This window comes from Eleutherodactylus coqui, chromosome 7 (assembly GCF_035609145.1).
Source record: "Eleutherodactylus coqui strain aEleCoq1 chromosome 7, aEleCoq1.hap1, whole genome shotgun sequence".
Lineage (NCBI taxonomy): Eukaryota > Metazoa > Chordata > Amphibia > Anura > Eleutherodactylidae > Eleutherodactylus > Eleutherodactylus coqui.
The window spans coordinates 30,438,188-30,458,615 of NC_089843.1; the positions used below are offsets into that span (position 1 = coordinate 30,438,188).

Genomic DNA, 20,428 nt, shown 5'->3' on the forward strand with positions numbered 1-20,428 from the left:
GGGGCAGATTTTAATACTCGGGTGACACCTAATCTCGCCAGCCACTCACTGCAGGGGGGTGGTATAGGGCTGGAACGTTGCAGGGGGAAGTTGTAATGCCTTCCCTGTCTTTCTATTGGCCAGAAAAGCGCGCAAATTTATCAGGGAAGAAAATGAAAGTAACCCGAACACTGCGTGGTGCTCGTTACGAGTAACGAGCATCTCGAACACCCTAATACTCGAACGAGTATCAAGCTCGGACGAGTATGCTCGCTCATCTCTAGTCATTATAAATAATTTATTACCAATGGTTATTAAACAAAAGCAGTGACATCTGTCTCTAGCCAGAACTTCCCTCAGGTCCCTCACATGCATAACTACATTCATCTTAAGGACTGTATGGAAAATCTATCTATATGTATAATGTTCAGAGTTAATCACTATTATCAGGGGGTAACATTTTACAGTTATTCCTTCCTTTTCCCTAGTAGATTAGTTTTTCTATTCATTTCAGAGTTAAACATAATAATAAAACATTTTGGTAAAAACACACAACCTAAAAGTCCAGCGCTGGATGCCATCACTGCAAATATCTCCACCGCTACCATGTATTTCCCTCTGGTGCTCAGATAAGCTGGGATCATGGAGATCCAGACACTGCAGAACAGCAGCATGCTGAAGGTGATGTACTTGGCTTCATTAAAACTGTCCGGTAATGTCCTCACCATGAAAGCCAGAACAAAGCTCACTGCTGCCAGGAGCCCCATATAACCCAACATGGAGTAGAAGCAGATATCTGAGCCTTCATTACACTGAATGATGATCTTCCCAGGATAAGTCAGAGTGTCCAGGTCCTGGAAAGGGGGAGAAATAGACAACCAGATAAGGCAGATGACAACTTGAATAGATGAGCACAACAGCACTATGGTATAGGGTAGCTTCACACTCAACCATTTTCTCCAGGGGCTTCCAGGCTTGGTGGACTTAAAAGCTACACAAACCATAACAGTCTTGGCGAGAAGTGAAGAGATGGCTATTGAGAAGAAAATCCCAAAACTGGTTTCCCGTAATCTACAAGTAATATCTCTGGGACGACCAAGAAACAAGAAGATGGAGAGGAAGCTGAGGATGATGGAGACCAGGAGAAGATAACTCAGGTTACGGTTATTGGCTTTAACAATAGGAGTGTCCCGGTAGGAAATAAATATTCCAAATATGAAGCCAGTCACAAGACATCCGAAGACTGAGATACCAGAAAATACCGAAGCCATTGTATCATTTTGGTAAGAGATGAACTCCAGGACTTTGGGCAGGCATCGGTCTCTCTTCTCATTTGGCCATTTATCACTTTGGCATTTAAAACAGTTCTCAGCATCTGTAGGGATATTTTATAACAAATTACATTAAAAGCATCAATCTGTTAATCCATCTAAGAGTGCTGTCTCTACCACTGGGCAGGAGTATAACCAGTAAATGTAAAGGGTCTCATCTGGAGTTTGACACAATTGATGGGTTTAATATAACTGAATAACGTCATGCTCCCTCAAGTGGTCATAAAAATACTGCATAGAGCACAAACTTAACATCGTTCAACTTCCAGACTAACTATGTATGAGACCTCCCTACTGGCACCCTCACATATCGTAATCAAGAGGTGTATAGTTCTGAATACAGTTTCATATGTTCTACTGAATTTGGAAAGTTGGGAGGAAGGGGAGGCAAGGGAAGACCATGACATTAAATCTCAAATGCATGATTGTATAATTGTTGGAGGGAAAGACAAAAAAAAAAAGAAAATATTATGTCAAAACCAAATGGTTAATGTAGATTGAGTTTTTTTCATGGATGTTTCCAGATATTGCAGAAATGGATAAGCAAAGCGGGCTATGCAGTAGCAACCAACAAAAAGAGGTAATTGTACAAAAACCACTCTTTCCTCATGGGAAATTCACTCAGTTATTCAGGAAATAGAGGTGATGGCGCTCACTGAACTACGTAAGCTGGCTGCCGATAAAACTGTTAATGTCTACACTGACTTAAGGTATACATTTGGAATAGTACACAATTTTGAGTCTTTTGTGGCACAGTGGAAGTTTCATGAGGTCCAGAATGCAGAAATAGTGTTTTTGTTCTACAAGGTTTTAGGGGGACACATACTCAAAGTCCAGGCTCATGCCAAAGAGACAACTATTGAGGCTGTAAGGAACCAGAGAGCAGGAACCACAGCAGTCAAAGATGCAGCAGCCTGACTTCCCTTAAGTGAGGTAACTGCTGGTAACCTGGTTGTACCTGAAGCAGATGTGGATATCTCTCTGTTGCTTGAATTGCAGGAACAAGCCTCAAAGGACGACAAGAGGAAGAGTGGAAAAAGTGAATAAAATACTTACAGTGTCTGGTGGAAAGGCAAACACCTGTGCCTCCCCTGCATGCTGTACTGTATGATGTCACATCTGAGCCATGAGCTAACCCATACATCCAGGGAGGTAATGTGTGGTATAGTGTCTTCTGCTTGGCTTGCCCCAGGATTTAACACTGCTGTGAACCATTTTGTACAGGGATGCATGGTATGCACTAGAGATGAGCGAGCGTACTCGGAAAAGCACTACTCGCTCAAGTAATTTGCTTTATCCGAGTATCGCTGTGCTCGTCCCTGAAGATTCGGGTGCCGGCACGGAGCGGGGAGCTGCAGGGGAGAGCGGGGAGGAACGGAGGTAAGATCTTTCTCTCCCTCTCTGCCGCCCGCTCTACCCTGCTCCCCACTGCGACTCACCTGTCAGCCGCAGCGGCACCCGAATCTTCAGGGACGAGCACAGCAATACTCGGATAAAGCAAATTACTCGAGCGAGTAGTGCTTTTCCGAGTACGCTCGCTCATCTCTAGTATGCACCCATAACAGTCCAGGCCAGTTGGTCAAGGTATCTTCTTGGTGCAATCCAGACTATCTGTTTCAGTGACTGCAAAATGATAGCATACAGCTACTAAAGGTAGGTGTTTGGAGTTTGTTGGTTTGTATAGACCTATTTTCATGTTAGTTAGAGGCTTGATGACTAAAGAAATTGTTGGACAAAAGTAATTTTAATATATGGCATACCAGAAGTCATAGTAAATAATAAAGGGAGATGTTTTATTAGCCCTCTACTCAGTTAAAACCACGCCTAATTGTAAGACTAAATTTAGTCACTATGAAGTTTATTTGGTAGGGCTCCAGTAAGAGGCCTATGCTTACTCCAGGCCAAAAAGGAGGGCCTTACCTCTCACATGAGTGCCTTACAACAGGAGTTAACTGTCACTCATAAATGTGTATTTTCCTTGATTCCAGATCCAGACTTAAAAGAGGAGTCGCACAGTTTGTTTTCAGGTGGTTGGATTGTCCTCAAAAGACATAAGGAAGAGTTTGGAATCAAGATTCAAAGAACCCTCTCAAGTGCTGTTAACCACTACAACATCAGTGAAACTTGAAGAAAGCCAAATTGGGTTAATGCCAGACATTGTATAAAGATTATCAAGGGAGGAGACAAATGTTGCCCATATCCTTCCTTATATATATATGAACACTGTGGTCATTGAGCTGTCGTTTCTCTTATTCATTATTAGGGGAATGCAAGAAATGCATCCTGTAAAGAATGGTAAGCCCCCAGTCACATTAGACATGTTAAGTTATCTAAACTATGAACAAGTTAGGTTACTCAGAGGTTGGGAGCAAGATAAATCTTTTAAGAACCGCTACTTAGAATGCCAATGGAAAAATGTAAGGTGTTGTGAGGTATTTTCCTTATCCTAGATATCACCTAGCAGGTATATAGCAGGATAATGTAGGGGACAGGGAAAGCTTGAGATATGTGCATATTTCTTTGCAGAAATCTCATGTCTAAGGCGACAGGGGCGCTGTAGAAGTTAGTGAAAGCCCCCCCCCCCCCCCCCCCGAATGTTATATAGGCAGGAAAAGACTATCCAGGAGAATGAAAATACCCACAACAAAGGAAAGAATTGTGGGAGTTCGCCATTTTGTATTTTGTGTGTATTTTCTGTTGGTAGATGTGAAGATGTTAAGCTGAAAGACATTACTTGTTCTATATATACTCTAAACTCTGGGGGAAGGACCATCCCCCCATGTGCAATTAAGGATCAGTGTATTGTTAATCTAAACTGGTATGTTGAGCAGCAGAAGATATTCCAAGGGCTCATGTTACAGCCACATGGCAAAAAGGAATGTCTTTGCGTTAAAGGACAGGAAATGGTTGGAGAGAAACAGGAAGTATTTCTTCTGGACAGCAAGTAAAGAATGAATATAGCATGCTCAAGGGAAGCTCCTCCCCGGTGAATGAGCTCACAGCTACCTCACAAATAGCTATGCGAATGACCTATCAGAACACAAAGTGTTAAATGTACCCGAATGACCAAACCTCCTGTTCGAATGCTTATATAGGTTTGTATCCTGTCTAAGTAAAGCAAATGTCCTTAGATTCACTCACACACACACACACACACAATACAGTGCGTGTTTCTCTTTGGCTTCTCCAAGTCTAGTATTATTCATATCTCATACGGCACCCACAGTATATTGAATAGCGAACATTGCGCTTACAGTGCCAAGTGGATAAAAGATGTTTGATTGTATTCATATTCTGTGAGTTTGTGATTAATAGCTTAGTCACAATTATAGACAACAAATCTGCAGTAAATAAACTAATATCAGACAGACAGTTGGACTCTTCATATCCACAGTGCAGGAAAAATATCTAAGTGAACATCTGTGTTAATGACTTTTCCAAGAGCTAACTGGCAAAAGGTTTCTCATGGCCATGGGATTTAATGTGTGGGTTTCACAGATACTTTCCTCATTATACAAAAGCAAACAAAGACTGGTTACTGACAAATGTGTTCTCAAGAAAATATGAACCATGACTTGATGCAAACAACTTTCAGAAGTCCTCCAAAGTACTGCTATAGAGATTTATAAAGTCATAAAAAGCTAGAAAAGCATGGATAAGAATCTGGATGTACGTGAATCCATGATTAGACAAAGTATCTACAAACAGAGAAAAGTCAAAATTGTTGGTTCTTCTCCTAGGAGTGAGTGTCCTATTATGATCACTCTAAAAGCACATTAAGCAACCACGAAAGAGGTAAGAAACTATCATGTTGTGCTCCTGGGCCCATCACGCTTCCAGAGGTTTGGGATGATGGAGCTGGCTAGGTGCAGAGTTCTTCAGCTAGCCAATCATCACTGGTCTGATGCATATAAATACCAGCCCCTCTTTCTAGAGGGTGCTGGTTATTTATTCCTTTTGCCATTTTCCTTATCTCCTCTCAAACCCTAGTTTTTGGAGTCATGCATCTTCTCATGTGATTTTGCTTGCTTACATGAGGTTCTGATGTGAACAACAACGTATTCACTGTGTAGGCTGGTGTAGGTGACCAAACATTAAGTGTGATCAGCTCCCCATTCAAAGTGTATTTCCCTTGTCTGTTGGTGCATGTGAACCGGATCCTGTCACTTATCATCTATAGTGAACCAAGCCCCTAGGTTCCAGCATGGGGCCGTCCGTATTGTAAGGATCACCCCGCTTGTAGGTCGAACTCCTGGATTTAAATAGTCTTGTCAAAGTAGAGACTCATAAGACCTTATCATGGGCTTGTGAGCTTAAAGGGGTTGTCCCGCGCCGAAACGTTTTTTTTTTTTTTCAACAGCCCCCCCGTTCGGCGCGAGACAACCCCGATGCAGGGGTTAAACAAGAAAACCGGACAGCGCTTACCTGAATCCCCGCGCTCCGGTGACTTCTTACTTACCTGCTGAAGATGGCCGCCGGGATCTTCTCCCTCGGTGGACCGCAGGGCTTCTGTGCGGTCCATTGCCGATTCCAGCCTCCTGATTGGCTGGAATCGGCATGTGACGGGGCGGAGCTACAAGGAGCCGCTCTCCAGCACGAACGGCCCCATTGAGAAAAGAAGAAGATCCGGACTGCGCAAGCGCGTCTAATCTAGCGATTAGACGCTGAAAATTAGACGGCTCCATGGAAACGAGGACGCTAGCAACGGAACAGGTAAGTGAAAAATTTCTGATAACTTCTGTATGGCTCATAATTAATGCACAATGTACATTACAAAGTGCATTAATATGGCCATACAGAAGTGTATAGACCCACTTTGTTTCGCGGGACAACCCCTTTAAGTATCATTGCCAATTTTTGAACCAATACCTTGTACGTACTTTAGCTATTCCATCTATTTCTATGTGTTAGTATTCTAGGCAAGTGTTTTGGTGATTGTCAGTCATTGTTGGATGTCTGCTCGCAAGTCCCATTTACTGTTCAGATTGCTATGTAGTTCAGCATCTATGCACATTCCCCTATCACAAGTATTTCACCCCTTGTTTGGGTTATGGCCATGTAGGTTGTTGTTTCCCTGGCCTGCACAGATGTAACTTAATGACCAGCCTTCTATTTAAGACCAACCTGGGCATGGTGTTTCTTACGCTCAGAGCAAACGTAATAGAAACAACTTGAAATGTGCTGTGGAATATGTTGGTGCTGCATAAATAAAGATTCTAAATACCTGCAGAAGTATCTGCAAACTGCAAAAAACTTCTATTCATGTGTCCATTGTTAGAAACACGATCAAGAAGAATGGTGCTCATGTAAGAATATTATGAAGAAAGCCATTGCTGTTGAAAAAAAACATTGCAGTCCAGCTCAAGTTTGCCAGAGACCACCTGGATGTTCCACAATGCTTCTAAGAAAAAGCTCCATGGACAAAAGTGGAACTTTTTAGCACAAATCTACAGCGCTGGATTGGAGGAAACCACCACCAAAATCTCATACCAGTTGAAAAGCCTGGTGGTGGCAGTATCATGGTTTGGGGCTGATTTGCTCTAAGGTATATTAAAAAAATCTTTTAGGAGAATGAAATGCCCGCTGTCCATGACCTCCAGCTGAAGAGATGCAACAAGACAATGCTATAAAGCACACTAATAAAACATCGAAAGAATGCTAAATAAGATTTATGTTCTGGAATAGCCAAGTCTCCTTTGGAGATAATGTGGCATGACCTAAAGAGAGCTGTGCATGCCGGACATCTCAGGAATATTATTGAATTGAAATACATTTACAGGATGGAATGATCCAAAGTTCCAGATCAATGATGTGTAAATCTTTTGTTAATAATAGGAAAATGGCATCTCCATATAACTCTATACACTAAGTTATGGTGCTGTTACGGAAGGGAGCATAGGTGATGTATTTTATTTTCATACACAACCACTCCTTGGTTCCTGTCTCTGAAGTCCTTGTACCACATGAAAAACTGACCTTTTTTTTTAGCTCAACATGCGTGCGATCTTCCATAGACTTGTATAGAAGACCGCTCACATGGCAATTAAAAAAAAGTCAGATTTCAGTGAATCACATGGCTTTCAGTGATGGCCACCTGTCACCTTCCCTAACAAGACCATGACTTAGACTATGGTATTGTAGATAATTGGCAGATTCTCTTTAACCTCTTAATGTAACAGGGCATACATTTATGTCTTGGAGGTTCAGGTTTTGTATAGAATGTGGGTGCTAACTGTTTCTCACAGCTGATCAAAGCTGTTAACCCTTTAAATGCCTTGGTCAATTTTGCAAGCAGCAGCTAAATACCCCAATCGATATTTGGGATACCTAATAGCCCCCTGCAATGAGATTGTGGGGTGCTGTGCACTAGTCAAAGCAGCGAGAGCCCTTCTGAAAGCTAACAGGGCTGCCAAGGAAGATTACCTATCAAATATACCCGGGGCATGGCTTGATAGACTGCCTGTCAGATTGTAGTATAATGTACATCAAACCATAGCAAGTTCTTGTCCCATGTGGGGATTTTAATAAAATGCAAAAATCTGTTTTAAAAAGTTTTATTAATTATTTAAAAAAAGTTAAAGCTAATTTAAAAAAACCTTTCACAATACTTATAATAAAAGCAAAATAAAATCAAAACAAAACATATTTGGTATCACTGCGTCCGTAATGCATTATTTATGCCACATGATTAATGTAGTCAGAAAAAAAGAACAACTCTAGAATTACACTTTTTTGGTCACCCCATCTCCCAGAAAAGAACGTAATAAAAATTGATCAAACTGTAATATGTACAAAAAATTTTGGAAGCAATTGAAACTATGGGGGTGTCACAAAAAGTGAGCCATGGCATAACTGTCAACGTAAAAATAAAAATGATATGGCTGTCAGAAAATCGCGGCAGAAAACTCTTTAAAAAAAATAACATCGATTTGGAGAAAATGTTAAAAAAAAGAAAAAAGTAGTACAACAAAAAAATAATCTACTTAAATTTTGTATCACAGTAATCATATTGGCCCATAGAATAAAGTTACCATGTTGTTTTTGCTGTATTGTGAAACAAGACCACCCCCCCCCCACACCAAAATGGCAGAATTTTGTTTTCACTTTCACTTCACTTTGAATTTTTTAAGGCTTTCCAGTACATTATATGGTACATTAAATAGGACCATTGAACAATACAACTTGTCACATAAAAACCAAGCCCCCAGACACTTAGATGAATTAATATTTTTTAAGAGTGTGTAGGGAAAAAAAAAGGGCTATGTCCTAAAGGGTTAAATAGGTTCACATGTTTTTTCTCATTGCATTATTCAATGTGTTCAATAAAAGATTTGAATGGTAGAACTTCTTTGTTTTAGCGTAGTTTGACGATTTTTGTCTATAATAAAAATTTACTAGAGATGAGCGAGCACACTCGTCCGAGTTTGATGCTCGCTCGAGCATTAAGGTGTTTGAGATGCTTGTTACTCGAGACAAGCACCACGCGGTACTCGAGTTAATTTAATTTTCTTCCCTGCATGTTTAGCGCCATTTTTTAGCCAATAGACATGCAGGGAATGCATTACCACTTCCTCCTGTGACGTGCCAGCCCTATCCCACCACCATGCAGTGAGTGGCTGGCGAGATCAAGTGAGCGCCGAGAACTTAAAGCGGTCCCGCCCGTGGCTCGCCCAGACGCACACCTGGAGAGTATAGGGAAACTGCTGCTGCTTATTCAGGGATAGTGTTAGTGTAGGATCCTGTCCTCAAGAACCCCAACGGTCCTTCTTAGGGCCACATCTGACCGTGTGCATTACTGTTGTGGCTGCTGGGAGCAGTTTTGCACCAATTTTTTTTTCCATCTCGGGCTGTGCAGGCCATTACAGCTATAGCGTTCTAAGTCTGCAGCCTGTAATACAAAGTATAGGGGAAATGGTGATGAGATAGGGACAGTGGTAGTGTAGGATCCTGTCTACAAGAACCCCAACGGTCCTTCTTAGGGCTACCTCTGACCGTCTGCATTTTACAGGGTGTCTGGTGGGAGTTGTAGTGCATCACTATTGCACAGCCAGTCCTTTTTGCAGCCTTCCATATAATTTTTTTCTAGCTGTAGCTTGTGTTAGTATATGGCTCTCAGCGTCAAACTGTACGCCAATAACCCAATAATTTTTTACACCGGTCTGTGTCTGCAGTGAACTTAACGCACAGCGTACGGCCACAGCCATTGATAGAGGGAAAGTCATATACACACTATATAGCCTGTATTCTTTTAAAAAAAAAATGTAAAAAAAGCTCCTTCGTTGGGCTACCTCTGACCGTCTGAAATTTACAGGGTGTCTGGTGGGAGTTGTAGTGCATCACTATTGCACAGCTAGGCCTGTTTGCAGCCTTCCATATAATTTTTTTCTGCCTGCAGTTTGCGTTACAATACCGCTTTCAGCCTCAAACTGTACGTGAATCCAATAATTCCATAACTATTTACAACGGTCTGTGTCTGCAGTGAAAGTAATGCACAGCGTTCGGCCACAGCCACTGATAGAGGGAAAGTCATATACACGCTATATAGCTTATATTCTTTTTCAAAAAAAAAAAGCTCCATGGTTGGGCGACCTCTAATCGTCTGAAATTTACAGGGTGTCTGGTGGGAGTTGTAGTGGATCACCATTGCACAGCTAGGCCTGTTTGCAGCCTTCCGTATTCTTTGTTTCTGCCTGGAGTTAGCGTTACAATACCACCCTCAGCCTCAAACTGTACACAAATAATTCTATAATTATGTACACCCTCTGAGTCTGCTGTATTCGTAATCCACCATGCTGAGGGGTAGGGGTAGGCTCGTGTGCGTGGACGTGGATGCGGGCGAGGACGCGAACATCCAAGTAAGGGTGTGGGCACAGGCTGAGTTCCTGGTCCAGGTGAATCGCAGCTGGCTGATGCGGGATTAGGAGAGAGGCAAGTTTCTGAGGTCCCCAGCTTCATATCACAATTTATGGATCCACGTGGTAGACCTTTATTACAAACAGAGCAGTGTGAGCAGGTCCTATCGTGGATGGCAGAAAATGCATCCTACGCCGTCCACTGCTGCAACTCTGAATCCTCTGGCTACTGCTCCTCCTTCCTCCCAGCCTCCTCACTCCAGCCTCACTACCACCAACATGCGCAGGCATATGATGGCCAAGCACCCCAAAAGGTAGGACAAAGGCCGTTCCCCACCTCCGGGTCGCACCACTGCCTCTTACCCTGTGCCCCAACCTGCCACTCAGATCCAACCCCCCTCTCAGGATACAGGCACGAGCGCCTCCCGGCCTGCACCCACACCCCCACCTCCGCTGTCCTCGACTCCATCCAGCAATGTCTCGCAGCGCAGCGCCAACTGTTGCTAGCGCAAGCGTTGGAGCGAAAGCGCAAATACGCCAACCCGCACCCGCACGCACAAGCTTTAAATGTGCACATTTCTAAATTAATCAGCCTGGAGATGCTGCCGTACAGGCTTGTGGAAATGGAGGCTTTCAAAAACATGATGGCGGCGGCGGTCCCGCGCTACTCCGTCCCCAGTCGCCACTATTTTTCCCGGCGTGCTGTCCAAGCGCTACACCAGCACGTCTCCTGCAACATCAATCGTGCCCTCACCAACGCGGTTACGGGGAAGGTCCACTTAATCATGGACACGTGGACAAGTACTGGCGAGCAGGGCCACTATATCTCCCTGACGGCACATTGGGTAAATTTGCTAGAGGCTGGGACCAAGTCAGAGCCTGGGACCGCACACATCCTACCCACACCCAGAATAGCGGGTCCTTCCTCGGTTCTGGTATCTGCGGCGGTCTATGCTACCTTCTCTAAACCCTCCCCCTCCTCCTCCTCCTACGCAACCTCTACCTCTCAATTAAGAAATGTGATCAGCACGTCGCCAGCAGTCGGTGTGGCGCGGCAGCACAGCGGTGGGCAAGCGTCAGCAGGCCGTGCTGAAACTACTCAGCCTAGGTAACAAGAGGCACATGTCCCCCGAACTGTTGCAGGGTCTGACAGAGCAGACCGACCTCTAGCTTTCGCCACTGAGGCTCCAACTAGGCATGGTCATGTGTGACAACGTCCGTAACCTGGTGGCAGCTCTGCAGCTCAGCAGCCTCACACACGTGCCATGCCTGACCCACGTCTTCAATCTGGTGGTTCAGCAGTTTCTGAAAAACTACCCGCACTTATCTGACCTGCTCGGCAAGGTGCGCCACGTCTGCGCACATTTCCGCAAGTCCACCACAGACGCTGCCACCCTGAGGACCCTGCAACATCGGTTTAATCTGCCAGTGCACCGACTGCTGTGCGACGTGCTCACACGGTGGAATTCTACGCTGCACATGTTGGCCAGGCTCTATGAGCAGCGTAGAGCAATAGTGCAATACCAACTCCAACATGGCGGCGTAGTGGTAGTCAGCCTCCCCAATTCTTTACAGAGTAGTGGGCCTGGATGGCAGGTCCTCGGAAACTTTGAGGAATCTATCCAAATGGTGAGCGGTGACGCTGCAATCATTAGCGTTACCATCCCGCTGCTATGCCTGCTAAGAAGTTCGCTGCAAGGCATAAAGGCCGATGCTTTGCGGTTGGAACAGGAGACGGGGGATGACAGTATGTCGCTTGATAGCCAGACCACTCTCATGTCTATATCTCAGCGCGTTTTGGAGGAGGAGGGGGAGGGGGAAGAGACAGCTGGGCACACTGCAGAGGGTACACATGCTGCTTGCCTCTCATCAGCTCAGTGTGTATGGGCTGTGGACGAGGAGGATACTGAAAGTCATCTTGCTAGTGAGGACAGCCATGTCTTGCATACTGGCAACCTGGCACACATGGCTGACTTCATGTTAGGCTGCCTTTCTCGTGACCCTCACGTTAGACGTATTCTGGCCACTACTGATTACTGGGTGTAGACCCTCCTCGACCCACGTTACAAGGAGAACCTTTCCACTCTCATTCCTGAAGAGGAAAGGGGTATGAGAGTGATGCAATACCACAGGGCCCTGGTGGACAAAGTGATGCTAAATTTCCCATCTGACAGCGCTAGCGGCAGAAGTTGCAGTTCCGAGGGCCAAGTAGCAGGGGAGTCACGGAAATCAGGCAGCATGTTCAGCGCAGGCAGGGGAACACTCTCCAAGGCCTTTGCCAGCTTTATGGCACCCCAACAAGACTGCATCACCACTCCCCAGTCAAGGCTGAGTCGGAGGGAGCACTGTAAAAAGATGGTGAGTGAGTACGTAGCCGATCGTACCACTGTCCTCTGTGATGCCTCTGCTCCATACAACTATTGGGTGTCAAAGCTGGACACGTAGCACAAACTTATGCTGTATGCCCTGGAGGTGCTGTCTTACCCTGCCGCTAGCGTGTTGTCAGAGAGGCTGTTTAGGGCAGCTGGGGGAATTATCACTGACAAGCGTACCCACCTGTCAACTGCCAGTGTCGACATGCTTACACTCATAAAGATGAACAAAGCCTGGATTTCCCCAGACTTCTCTTCTCCACCGGTCGAGAGCAGCGGAACCTAAAGATTCTTTTCGCTGCAACTGCAGATAAAAGTACTCTTCTCTATCACCAGAAAAACGGGGCATTTAGCTTTGTCAATCTGTCTCTGATATTAGTCCTCCTCCTGCTATCCCTCCTTCTCCAGAAACAACATGTCATCGCGCTAAACTGCCAATTTGTTCTGCGACCCAGAAGGCTCATCTAACAATGTTTATACAATTTTTCAAAGTTTCAAAAGTATTGATACTTTAACATGAGCCAATTTTTTCAAGAGGGCTGCCTCCAGGCTTTGTTCCAAATTAAGCAACAGCGAGGTGTATCTTTCAAAAAATATTTATGGGTTTCACCTGCCCTCTTGGTTGATAAATTTTTCAGAGGTACACTTGTACTCTTGGTACACTAATTTTTCGGGCCCACGCCTACACTCATGGTACCCCAATGTTTCAGAGGTTGGCCTATACCAGGGGTGTCAAACTCATTTTTACCGAGGGCCACATCGGGCTTATGGTGACCTTCAAAGGGACGATTGTAAGACAGTGTAGTTAGGGCTTGTTCACAAAAGCGTATTTGCGTACATAATATGCAGTGAATAGAAGCCATTCATTTCAATGAGTTCATTCATATGATGTTTATTTTCACACAGCAGGACCTATTTTGTTGCGTACTACGCACCGCAATAGGCCATTGAAGTGAATGGGCTGTGCGAATACGTGGTGAATGCGCAGGAAACCTATGTATTCACTGCATATTTGTGCACCATTTCAGTGGGCCCATCTGCGTTCTTTTTTGCGTGCCCAAATACGCAGGCATAAGTGATTTTCAACTGCGCAAATATGCAGAGTATTTGTGCGACCGAAATATGATTACACCCGTGTGAACGAGCCCTAATAGTGACCCCTATAGTGGTCGCAGTAGTCATAGTGATTCTCATAGTGGCCCCAGTAAAAATATTGACCCCCACAGTGGCCCCATTAGTAATAGCAAACCACACAGTGACCCCAGTAGTAATAGCAAGCCCCACAGTGGCCCCAGTAGTTTTAGCGAGCCCCACAGTGGCTGCAGTAGTAACAGGGTACCCCACAGTGGCCCCAGTAGTAACAGGGTATCCCACAGTGGCTCCAGTAGTAATAGCGACCCCACAGTGGCCCCAGTAGTAATAGTAACCCCCACAGTAATATATACCCCCTCACTAGTAATAACCCCTCAGCAACATCATCACCAGCAGCAATATTAACCCCCCCAGCTGCAGTAATATAGGTCTGCCTATACTGCTGCTACAGAAATGTTACAGGGGTCTGCCTATACTCCTGCTACCAAAAAGTTACAGGGGTCTGCCAATACTTCTGCCACGTAAATGTTACAGGGGTCTGCCCATACTGCTGCTCCATAAATGTTACAGGGGTCTGCCTATACTCCTGCTACCAAAAAGTTACATGGGTCTGCCTATACTTGTGCCACGTAAATGTTACAGGGGTCTGCCCATACTGCTGCTACAAAAATGTTACAGGGGTCTGCCTATACTTCTGCCACATAAATGTTACAGGGGTCTGCCTATACTTCTGCTACAAGAATGTTACTGGGGTCTGCCTATTTTGCTGCCACGTAAATGTTACAGGGGTCTGCCTATACTTCTGCCACATAAATGTTACAGGGGTCTGCCTATACTTCTGCTACAAGAATGTTACTGGGGTCTGCCTATTTTGCTGCCACGTAAATGTTACAGGGGTCTGCCTATATTTCTACCACGTAAATGTTACATGGGTCTGCCTATACTGCTGCTACAGAAATGTTACAGGGGTCTGCCTATACTCCTGCTACCAAAAAGTTACAGGGGTCTGCCTATACTTCTGCCACGTAAATGTTACTGGGGTCTGCCTTTACTGCTGCTCCATAAATGTTACAGGGGTCTGCCTATACTTCTGCCATGTAAATGTTACAGGGGTCTGCCTATACTTCTACTACAGAAATGGTGCTGGGGTCTGCCTATACTGCTGCTACAGAACTGATACTGGGGTCTGCCTATACTGCTGCTACATAAATGTTACTGGGGTCTGCCTATACTTCTACAACAGAAATGGTACTGGGGTCTGCCTATATTCCTGCTACCGAAATGTAACTGGGGTCTGCCTATACTCCTGCTACCAAAATGTTACAGGAGTCTGCCTATACTTGTACTATAGAAATGGTACTGGGGTCTGCGTATACTACTGCAACCGAAATGTTACAGGGGGCTGCTTATACCTTTTTTACTGAATTGTTACAGGGGTGTGTTTATACTATGGATGCACACAGACTTCCCATCGCAGTGTTTTACCCATCTGGCCCAAAAACACTCACTGACTAGGGCATCAATTGTGGGCCGAGGCCAATATGTATTTTCTCTCGTGTTACCACAGTTATTGGAGAAACTCGTTTGGGCCACAGAAGAGGAGCTTTACTGCCTTAATGAGACATTCACAGCTGAACTAGCATCGAAGTCCACCTCATGCCCGCAATTGCTGAGGGTTTGTGCAGAGGCCTATGTCCTTGGCGCAGTGAAAGTCTGCCATGTTTGGGCACTCTGATTTCTTTATGTGTACCGTCTTTAAGTTCCTTGTCCCACCCATGGTGTGGATGCACACAGACTTCCCATAGCGGTGTTTTACCTGTCTGGCACAAAGTCACTGACTGACTTGGGTAGGGGGCAGAGTGCAGATGGCTTTCCCCTTGTGGTGTCAATTGAGCTATTCGACACCAACACAGAATGAATAGTGTCAGGGTACCCAGATTGCTCATTGCTACGTAACTCGCGGCACCTTGGGTACCACAATGTGTTTGCTGAAACCAAGCCGTACCAACGGCCTGCTCAGATACTTCCCACACAGGCTACAGTGGGTCCTAGTCATGCTTTCTTAGTCTTGTAAGGCCACCTCCTTCTCCTGCTTGGGGTCAGGGGATCAGCACTGGGCATCATGTATCCACAGTTATCTGATACAGTGGTTTGGGCCAAAGAAGAGGAGCGTTACTGCATTAATGAGACGTTCAATGCTGTGCTAGCATCGAAGTCCGCTTTATGCCCGCGATTGCTGAGGGTGTGGGCTGAGGCCTATGTCCCGGGGGAACTGCAACTGTGCCAGGTTGGGCCTGTAGATCAAACGTCAATTTCTCATCAATTCTCAACAGCATTGTGGGCAATCGCACCCCCTTTCGAAGAGCGTCGCTGCCTGGCCCTGCCAACCCTCTGCAGTTTGTGCCTCCGGTTCCTCCTCATCGCAGACATACTTGGAAATAGACATGAGGGTAGTGTAGCTATGAAGCGAGCGTGTGGCATGAGGGCAGCTGAAGGCTGGGCAGGGAAACTTTTGTGTGCGCTGTGGACGCAGGGCCGTGCGGGGGGTTGGGCAGCACGTAACCCAGGAGAAGAGGCAGCGGTGTGACCCTCAGGCAGCAATTGTGCTTGGTTGCAGGTAGTGTGGTGCTTAGCTAAGGTGTGTCTTGCTAATGAGGGTTTGTCCAAAGTAAAAATTGTTGGGGGGGGCAGACTCTTGCCCTATTGTGGCTTAATAGTGGGACCTGGGAGCCTGAGATGCAGCCCTGCATGCTGCCCCTGTCCCGCCCTATCCGTTTCTGTGGTGTTTCTATGGATTTCGGATGTTTTCTGGTTTTTCACAAGTGAAGACCTATCCAGAGCATCGGTCCCATACAAAAATGCTCGAGTCGCCCATTGACTTCAATGGGGTTTGTTACTCGAAACGAGCTCTCGAGCATCGCGAAAAGTTCGACTCGAGCAACGAGCACCCGAGCATTTTGGTCCTCGCTCATCTCTAAAATTTACCTATAGTACATCACTGTCATCATCACCTACTGCTCATACTACCATATACCGGTTATATTGGATATCTCCCCTTCTGCACACGGGACGCAGTCATAGCAGCAGGCATGGATTGTTCCTCCTGTCTTTTTTCTGCTTCCAGGTGAACATTGGTCGGAGCAGCGGGATACTGGGATCTGTAAGAAAAGACAAGAACCTTTACTACAAAGATAAAACACACATGTATGATAAGAGGATGTAAACCATATAATGATGTTATAGAGCGGACAGGATTTACATAATCACCTACATAATATAACTCTTCTCACCCCCTTTGTGTGTTTCCATGTTATAGACTGCCGATTTATGTGAAGCTTTTCACCACTAACGGCCCACGGAGTAAAATTTCCTACTTCAACCTCACGTATGGCCATTTCTGTATGTAACCAGTTTATGATCGTATATGGATGTACGGCTTCTCCCTGCTCATTAAAGTAATATGAAGGCTTCATTGGATCCGGTGAGGACGCCATCATTTGTATGTAGCGCTGTAACTTCCGTCTGTAGTGTATAAATCCAGTTACTGAGTTTTCTTTATATTTGTCCTTTATAAATAAGAACATTTCATGTAGAGCCTTTGCCATAACTTCTACTGCAGTATACAGTCTTGGGGAAACCCCCGATGAGAGGACATTCCTCAGATTTGGTAAAGTAAAATTGTGAGTGTGGTTGAGCTTTTTATTGATGTTATAGTCTGATATGAAGGGAACTATATCACCCATATTGTCTGCATAATATAACAATGTCCAGTAGGAATCTTTTTGGTACATATCATTACATTCCTTTACTATTTTTAGAAAATCCTCCAGTCCTGGAAAAGTTGATGAAAACTGCACTGCTAGACTTCCATTATATGCCGAGCGTTCTTCAATTGATATAACAGATCTATATATCCAGGATGGTGAAATGATAAAGGTGTTTTCTAAAAATAAAAATGTATAACCCGTTACTAAACCAAATATAGCAGTAGAGAAGCTCCCGCACATTATAATGATGTTGACTTGTGGATTGTTTAGAGCTTGTACAATCCTATTATAATTTTCCTCTCTAAGTGTTTCGGTGAATGCCGCACAGATCCCACGCTCTCTCATGTACTTTGTTAGTATTTGCAGCTCATTCTCTCCAGTTTCATCATTGGATACTATAATCCCAACCCAGGTCCAGCCAAAGTGCTCCATCAGCTCGCTGATCGCCATATTATGTATGTGGTTATTTTGGACCATTCGGAAAACATGTGGATAGAGGAGTCTATCAGATAATGAGGGGTCGGAGGCTCCATAGCTGATCTGCAAAACACAGAAGAAAACTAAAATCATTTTGTATAGAGTGTTCTTAGTCAATACGTTAATAAGATGTCCTCGCTAGAGTTGAGTGAACGTACTCTGTCGAGCTTGATGCTCGTTCGAGTATTAGCGTACTTCATGGTGCTCGTTACTCGAACGAGCATCAAGCCTAGTTTGACCACGCCCAGTTTTTGGCTCCTCTTCGCTGCAGCACGGGGGGAGAGAGAGATGGCTCTATTTAAGCACAAGCATTCATTCTGAGGATTCTGCCGATCAAGAGATTTCCACGCAGCAGCATATTTTTCGCAGATATTCCGCCCATGTGAATCAATGAGAAAATGCTAATTAAAGGGGTTGTCCCGCGCCGAAACGGGTTTTTTTTTTTTTCAACCCCCCCCCCCGTTCGGCGCGAGACAACCCCGATGCAGGGACGTAAAGAAAGCTTACCGGAGCGCTTACCTTAATCCCCGCGCTCCGGTGACTTCAATACTTACCGCTGAAGATGGCCGCCGGGATCCTCTGTCTCCGTGGACCGCAGCTCTTCTGTGCGGTCCATTGCCGATTCCAGCCTCCTGATTGGCTGGAATCGGCACGTGACGGGGCGGAGCTACACGGAGCCTGCATTCTGCACAAGCGGCTCCATAGAAGACTGCAGAAGACCCGGACTGCGCAAGCGCGGCTAATTTGGCCATCGGAGGGCGAAAATTAGTCGGCTCCATGGGAACGAGGACGCTAGCAACGGAGCAGGTAAGTAAAAAACTTTTTATAACTTCTGTATGGCTCATAATTAATGCACAATGTACATTACAAAGTGCATTATTATGGCCATACAGAAGTGTATAGACCCACTTGCTGCCGCGGGACAACCCCTTTAAGATCGAGATTACATTGAGGCCTTTCTTCATTCATGTGACTTTTAGCCACAATCAGCCGAGCACAAATACACATACAACCATGTAAAGGAGGGCTTAGGCTGTATTTAGATGTGCTACAGAAAATTGCCCTAAGAATCTTTAACGAATTCACAGAGGGGGCAGCGTAAGTCAAACAAAATTATATAGAAAGCCCTATTCACAGACGTGACTTGAATTAAAATAATAAATTTTATTAGGATTATTTAAAACTACACAACACACAGTGGGCACAACACAAACACAAAACTCATCCGAATTGTGGATTTATTCCCACAGTTTTGGATTTTTGACACTCAATATGTTTTTATGATGTTACTTATTGTATATAACACTTCCAAGGAGAGTACTTCATATAAGAGACTTTGAAGATGTGAATGGTTCACGAGTGTCGAGAGAAATTGCTTTCTTGTTGTCTCTAATCAGTGATGATAGTTCATTCTGTTCAAGTTGAATTTTAGAACAGGACATCACACAGAATCTGAAGTGTTATCTCTCAGGTGTGGGGAAATAATCCACCCCCTGATTTGATGGGTACTTATGATTGTACTCCGTATGCTTCAAGCTGGGGATGTCATGTCCAGCTTGGAGCAATACTCCTGCTACTCTGTATTTCACACAGAATCTGAAGTGTTATCTCTCAGGTGTGGGGAAATAGTCCACCCCCTAATTTGATGGGTACTTCTGGTTGTACTCCATATGCTTCAAGCTGGGGATGTCATGTCCAGCTTGGAGCAATACTCCTGCTACTCTGTATTTATGTTCTCTTATGTTCTCTACGCGTTTCACCACTCGATATATGTGGATCTTCAGGAGAATCTATACTTGAGATTTAAATGGAGATGAGCATATATAAAATTGAGTATCAAAAAATAATGAACACCTCTAGGAGAGAGCAAGAATAACCTCTCAGCATTGGTTTGAGACGGATAATAGACTGCTCTAGGAGAGAGCAAAAATAACCTCTCAGCATTAGTTTGAGATGGCTGACTTAGATATTGATGTGAAATAATTTATTTCAGACATCAAAAATGAGTGTCCTATAGATGTCAGACCCTCATTTTCATCAATCTCTAAGAACCAGTATAGAATGACTGGACTCCTTTCATAGGGAAAGGGGGCAACTTGAACGCATAGTTTCTACGCTTGGTTTAGTATACCAGTCGTAGACCTTAGTCAGCCTTAATCCAATACAGATCCAGATTTTTGGTCTTTTTTGGAGAGATTCCAACGCTACTAAATGCAATTTTTGGAATAAGCTGATTTGTCGAGGAGAAAAGATTTTCCCAAAAATATCCTCTTAAATGGATTCTCTATCGGGAAAAGTTTCCCTAGTCTCTATAGGCGTCAATTTGATTAGTGCACCCCTAATACCCTCCTAGAGAGAAGATAGCTTAGAGAAGAAAGTATAGTTCCCTTCGCCTTGATGTCACAGCCGCAGCAGGGAAAAGCAGGCAGCACTCTGTTTGATCGGATAAATGCTGCTAGCAGCATTTTTTCTGCCATGACGCACGCTTTGGCCACGCAAATTTTTGAATGCATAACTGATGCGTTCAAAAATGTGTGTGTCAAAACGCCAGTGTGACT

The 20,428-nt window shown here is 44.7% G+C and overlaps 1 protein-coding gene across 1 annotated transcript; it reads right to left on the minus strand.

Annotated features, from left to right (window-relative positions):
• Window positions 1–446: 446 nt before the first annotated feature.
• LOC136573469 (vomeronasal type-2 receptor 26-like) lies at window positions 447–18,070 on the minus strand. Its single transcript, XM_066574761.1, has 4 exons — window positions 18,029–18,070; window positions 16,917–17,933; window positions 16,661–16,784; window positions 447–1,354 (listed from the first exon to the last, which is right to left on the minus strand). Exons 1-4 carry the CDS (start codon window positions 18,068–18,070, stop codon window positions 447–449), a joined length of 2,091 nt encoding a protein of 696 aa, XP_066430858.1.
• Between the last annotated feature and the right edge of the window lie 2,358 nt (window positions 18,071–20,428).

What these genes read in the sequence shown, in the direction of transcription:
- LOC136573469 (XM_066574761.1), bottom strand. Translation starts at nt 18,070, where the DNA reads ATGAAGTACGCTAATACTCGAACGAGCATCAAGCTCGACAGA. An exon ending in CGAGCATCAAGCTCGACAGA is followed by an intron (nt 17,934 to 18,028) that starts GTACGTTCACTC and finishes TGTGTTTTGCAG; the next exon opens with ATCAGCTATGGAGCCTCCGA. An exon ending in CATGGAAACACACAAAGGGG is followed by an intron (nt 16,785 to 16,916) that starts GTGAGAAGAGTT and finishes CTTTTCTTACAG; the next exon opens with ATCCCAGTATCCCGCTGCTC.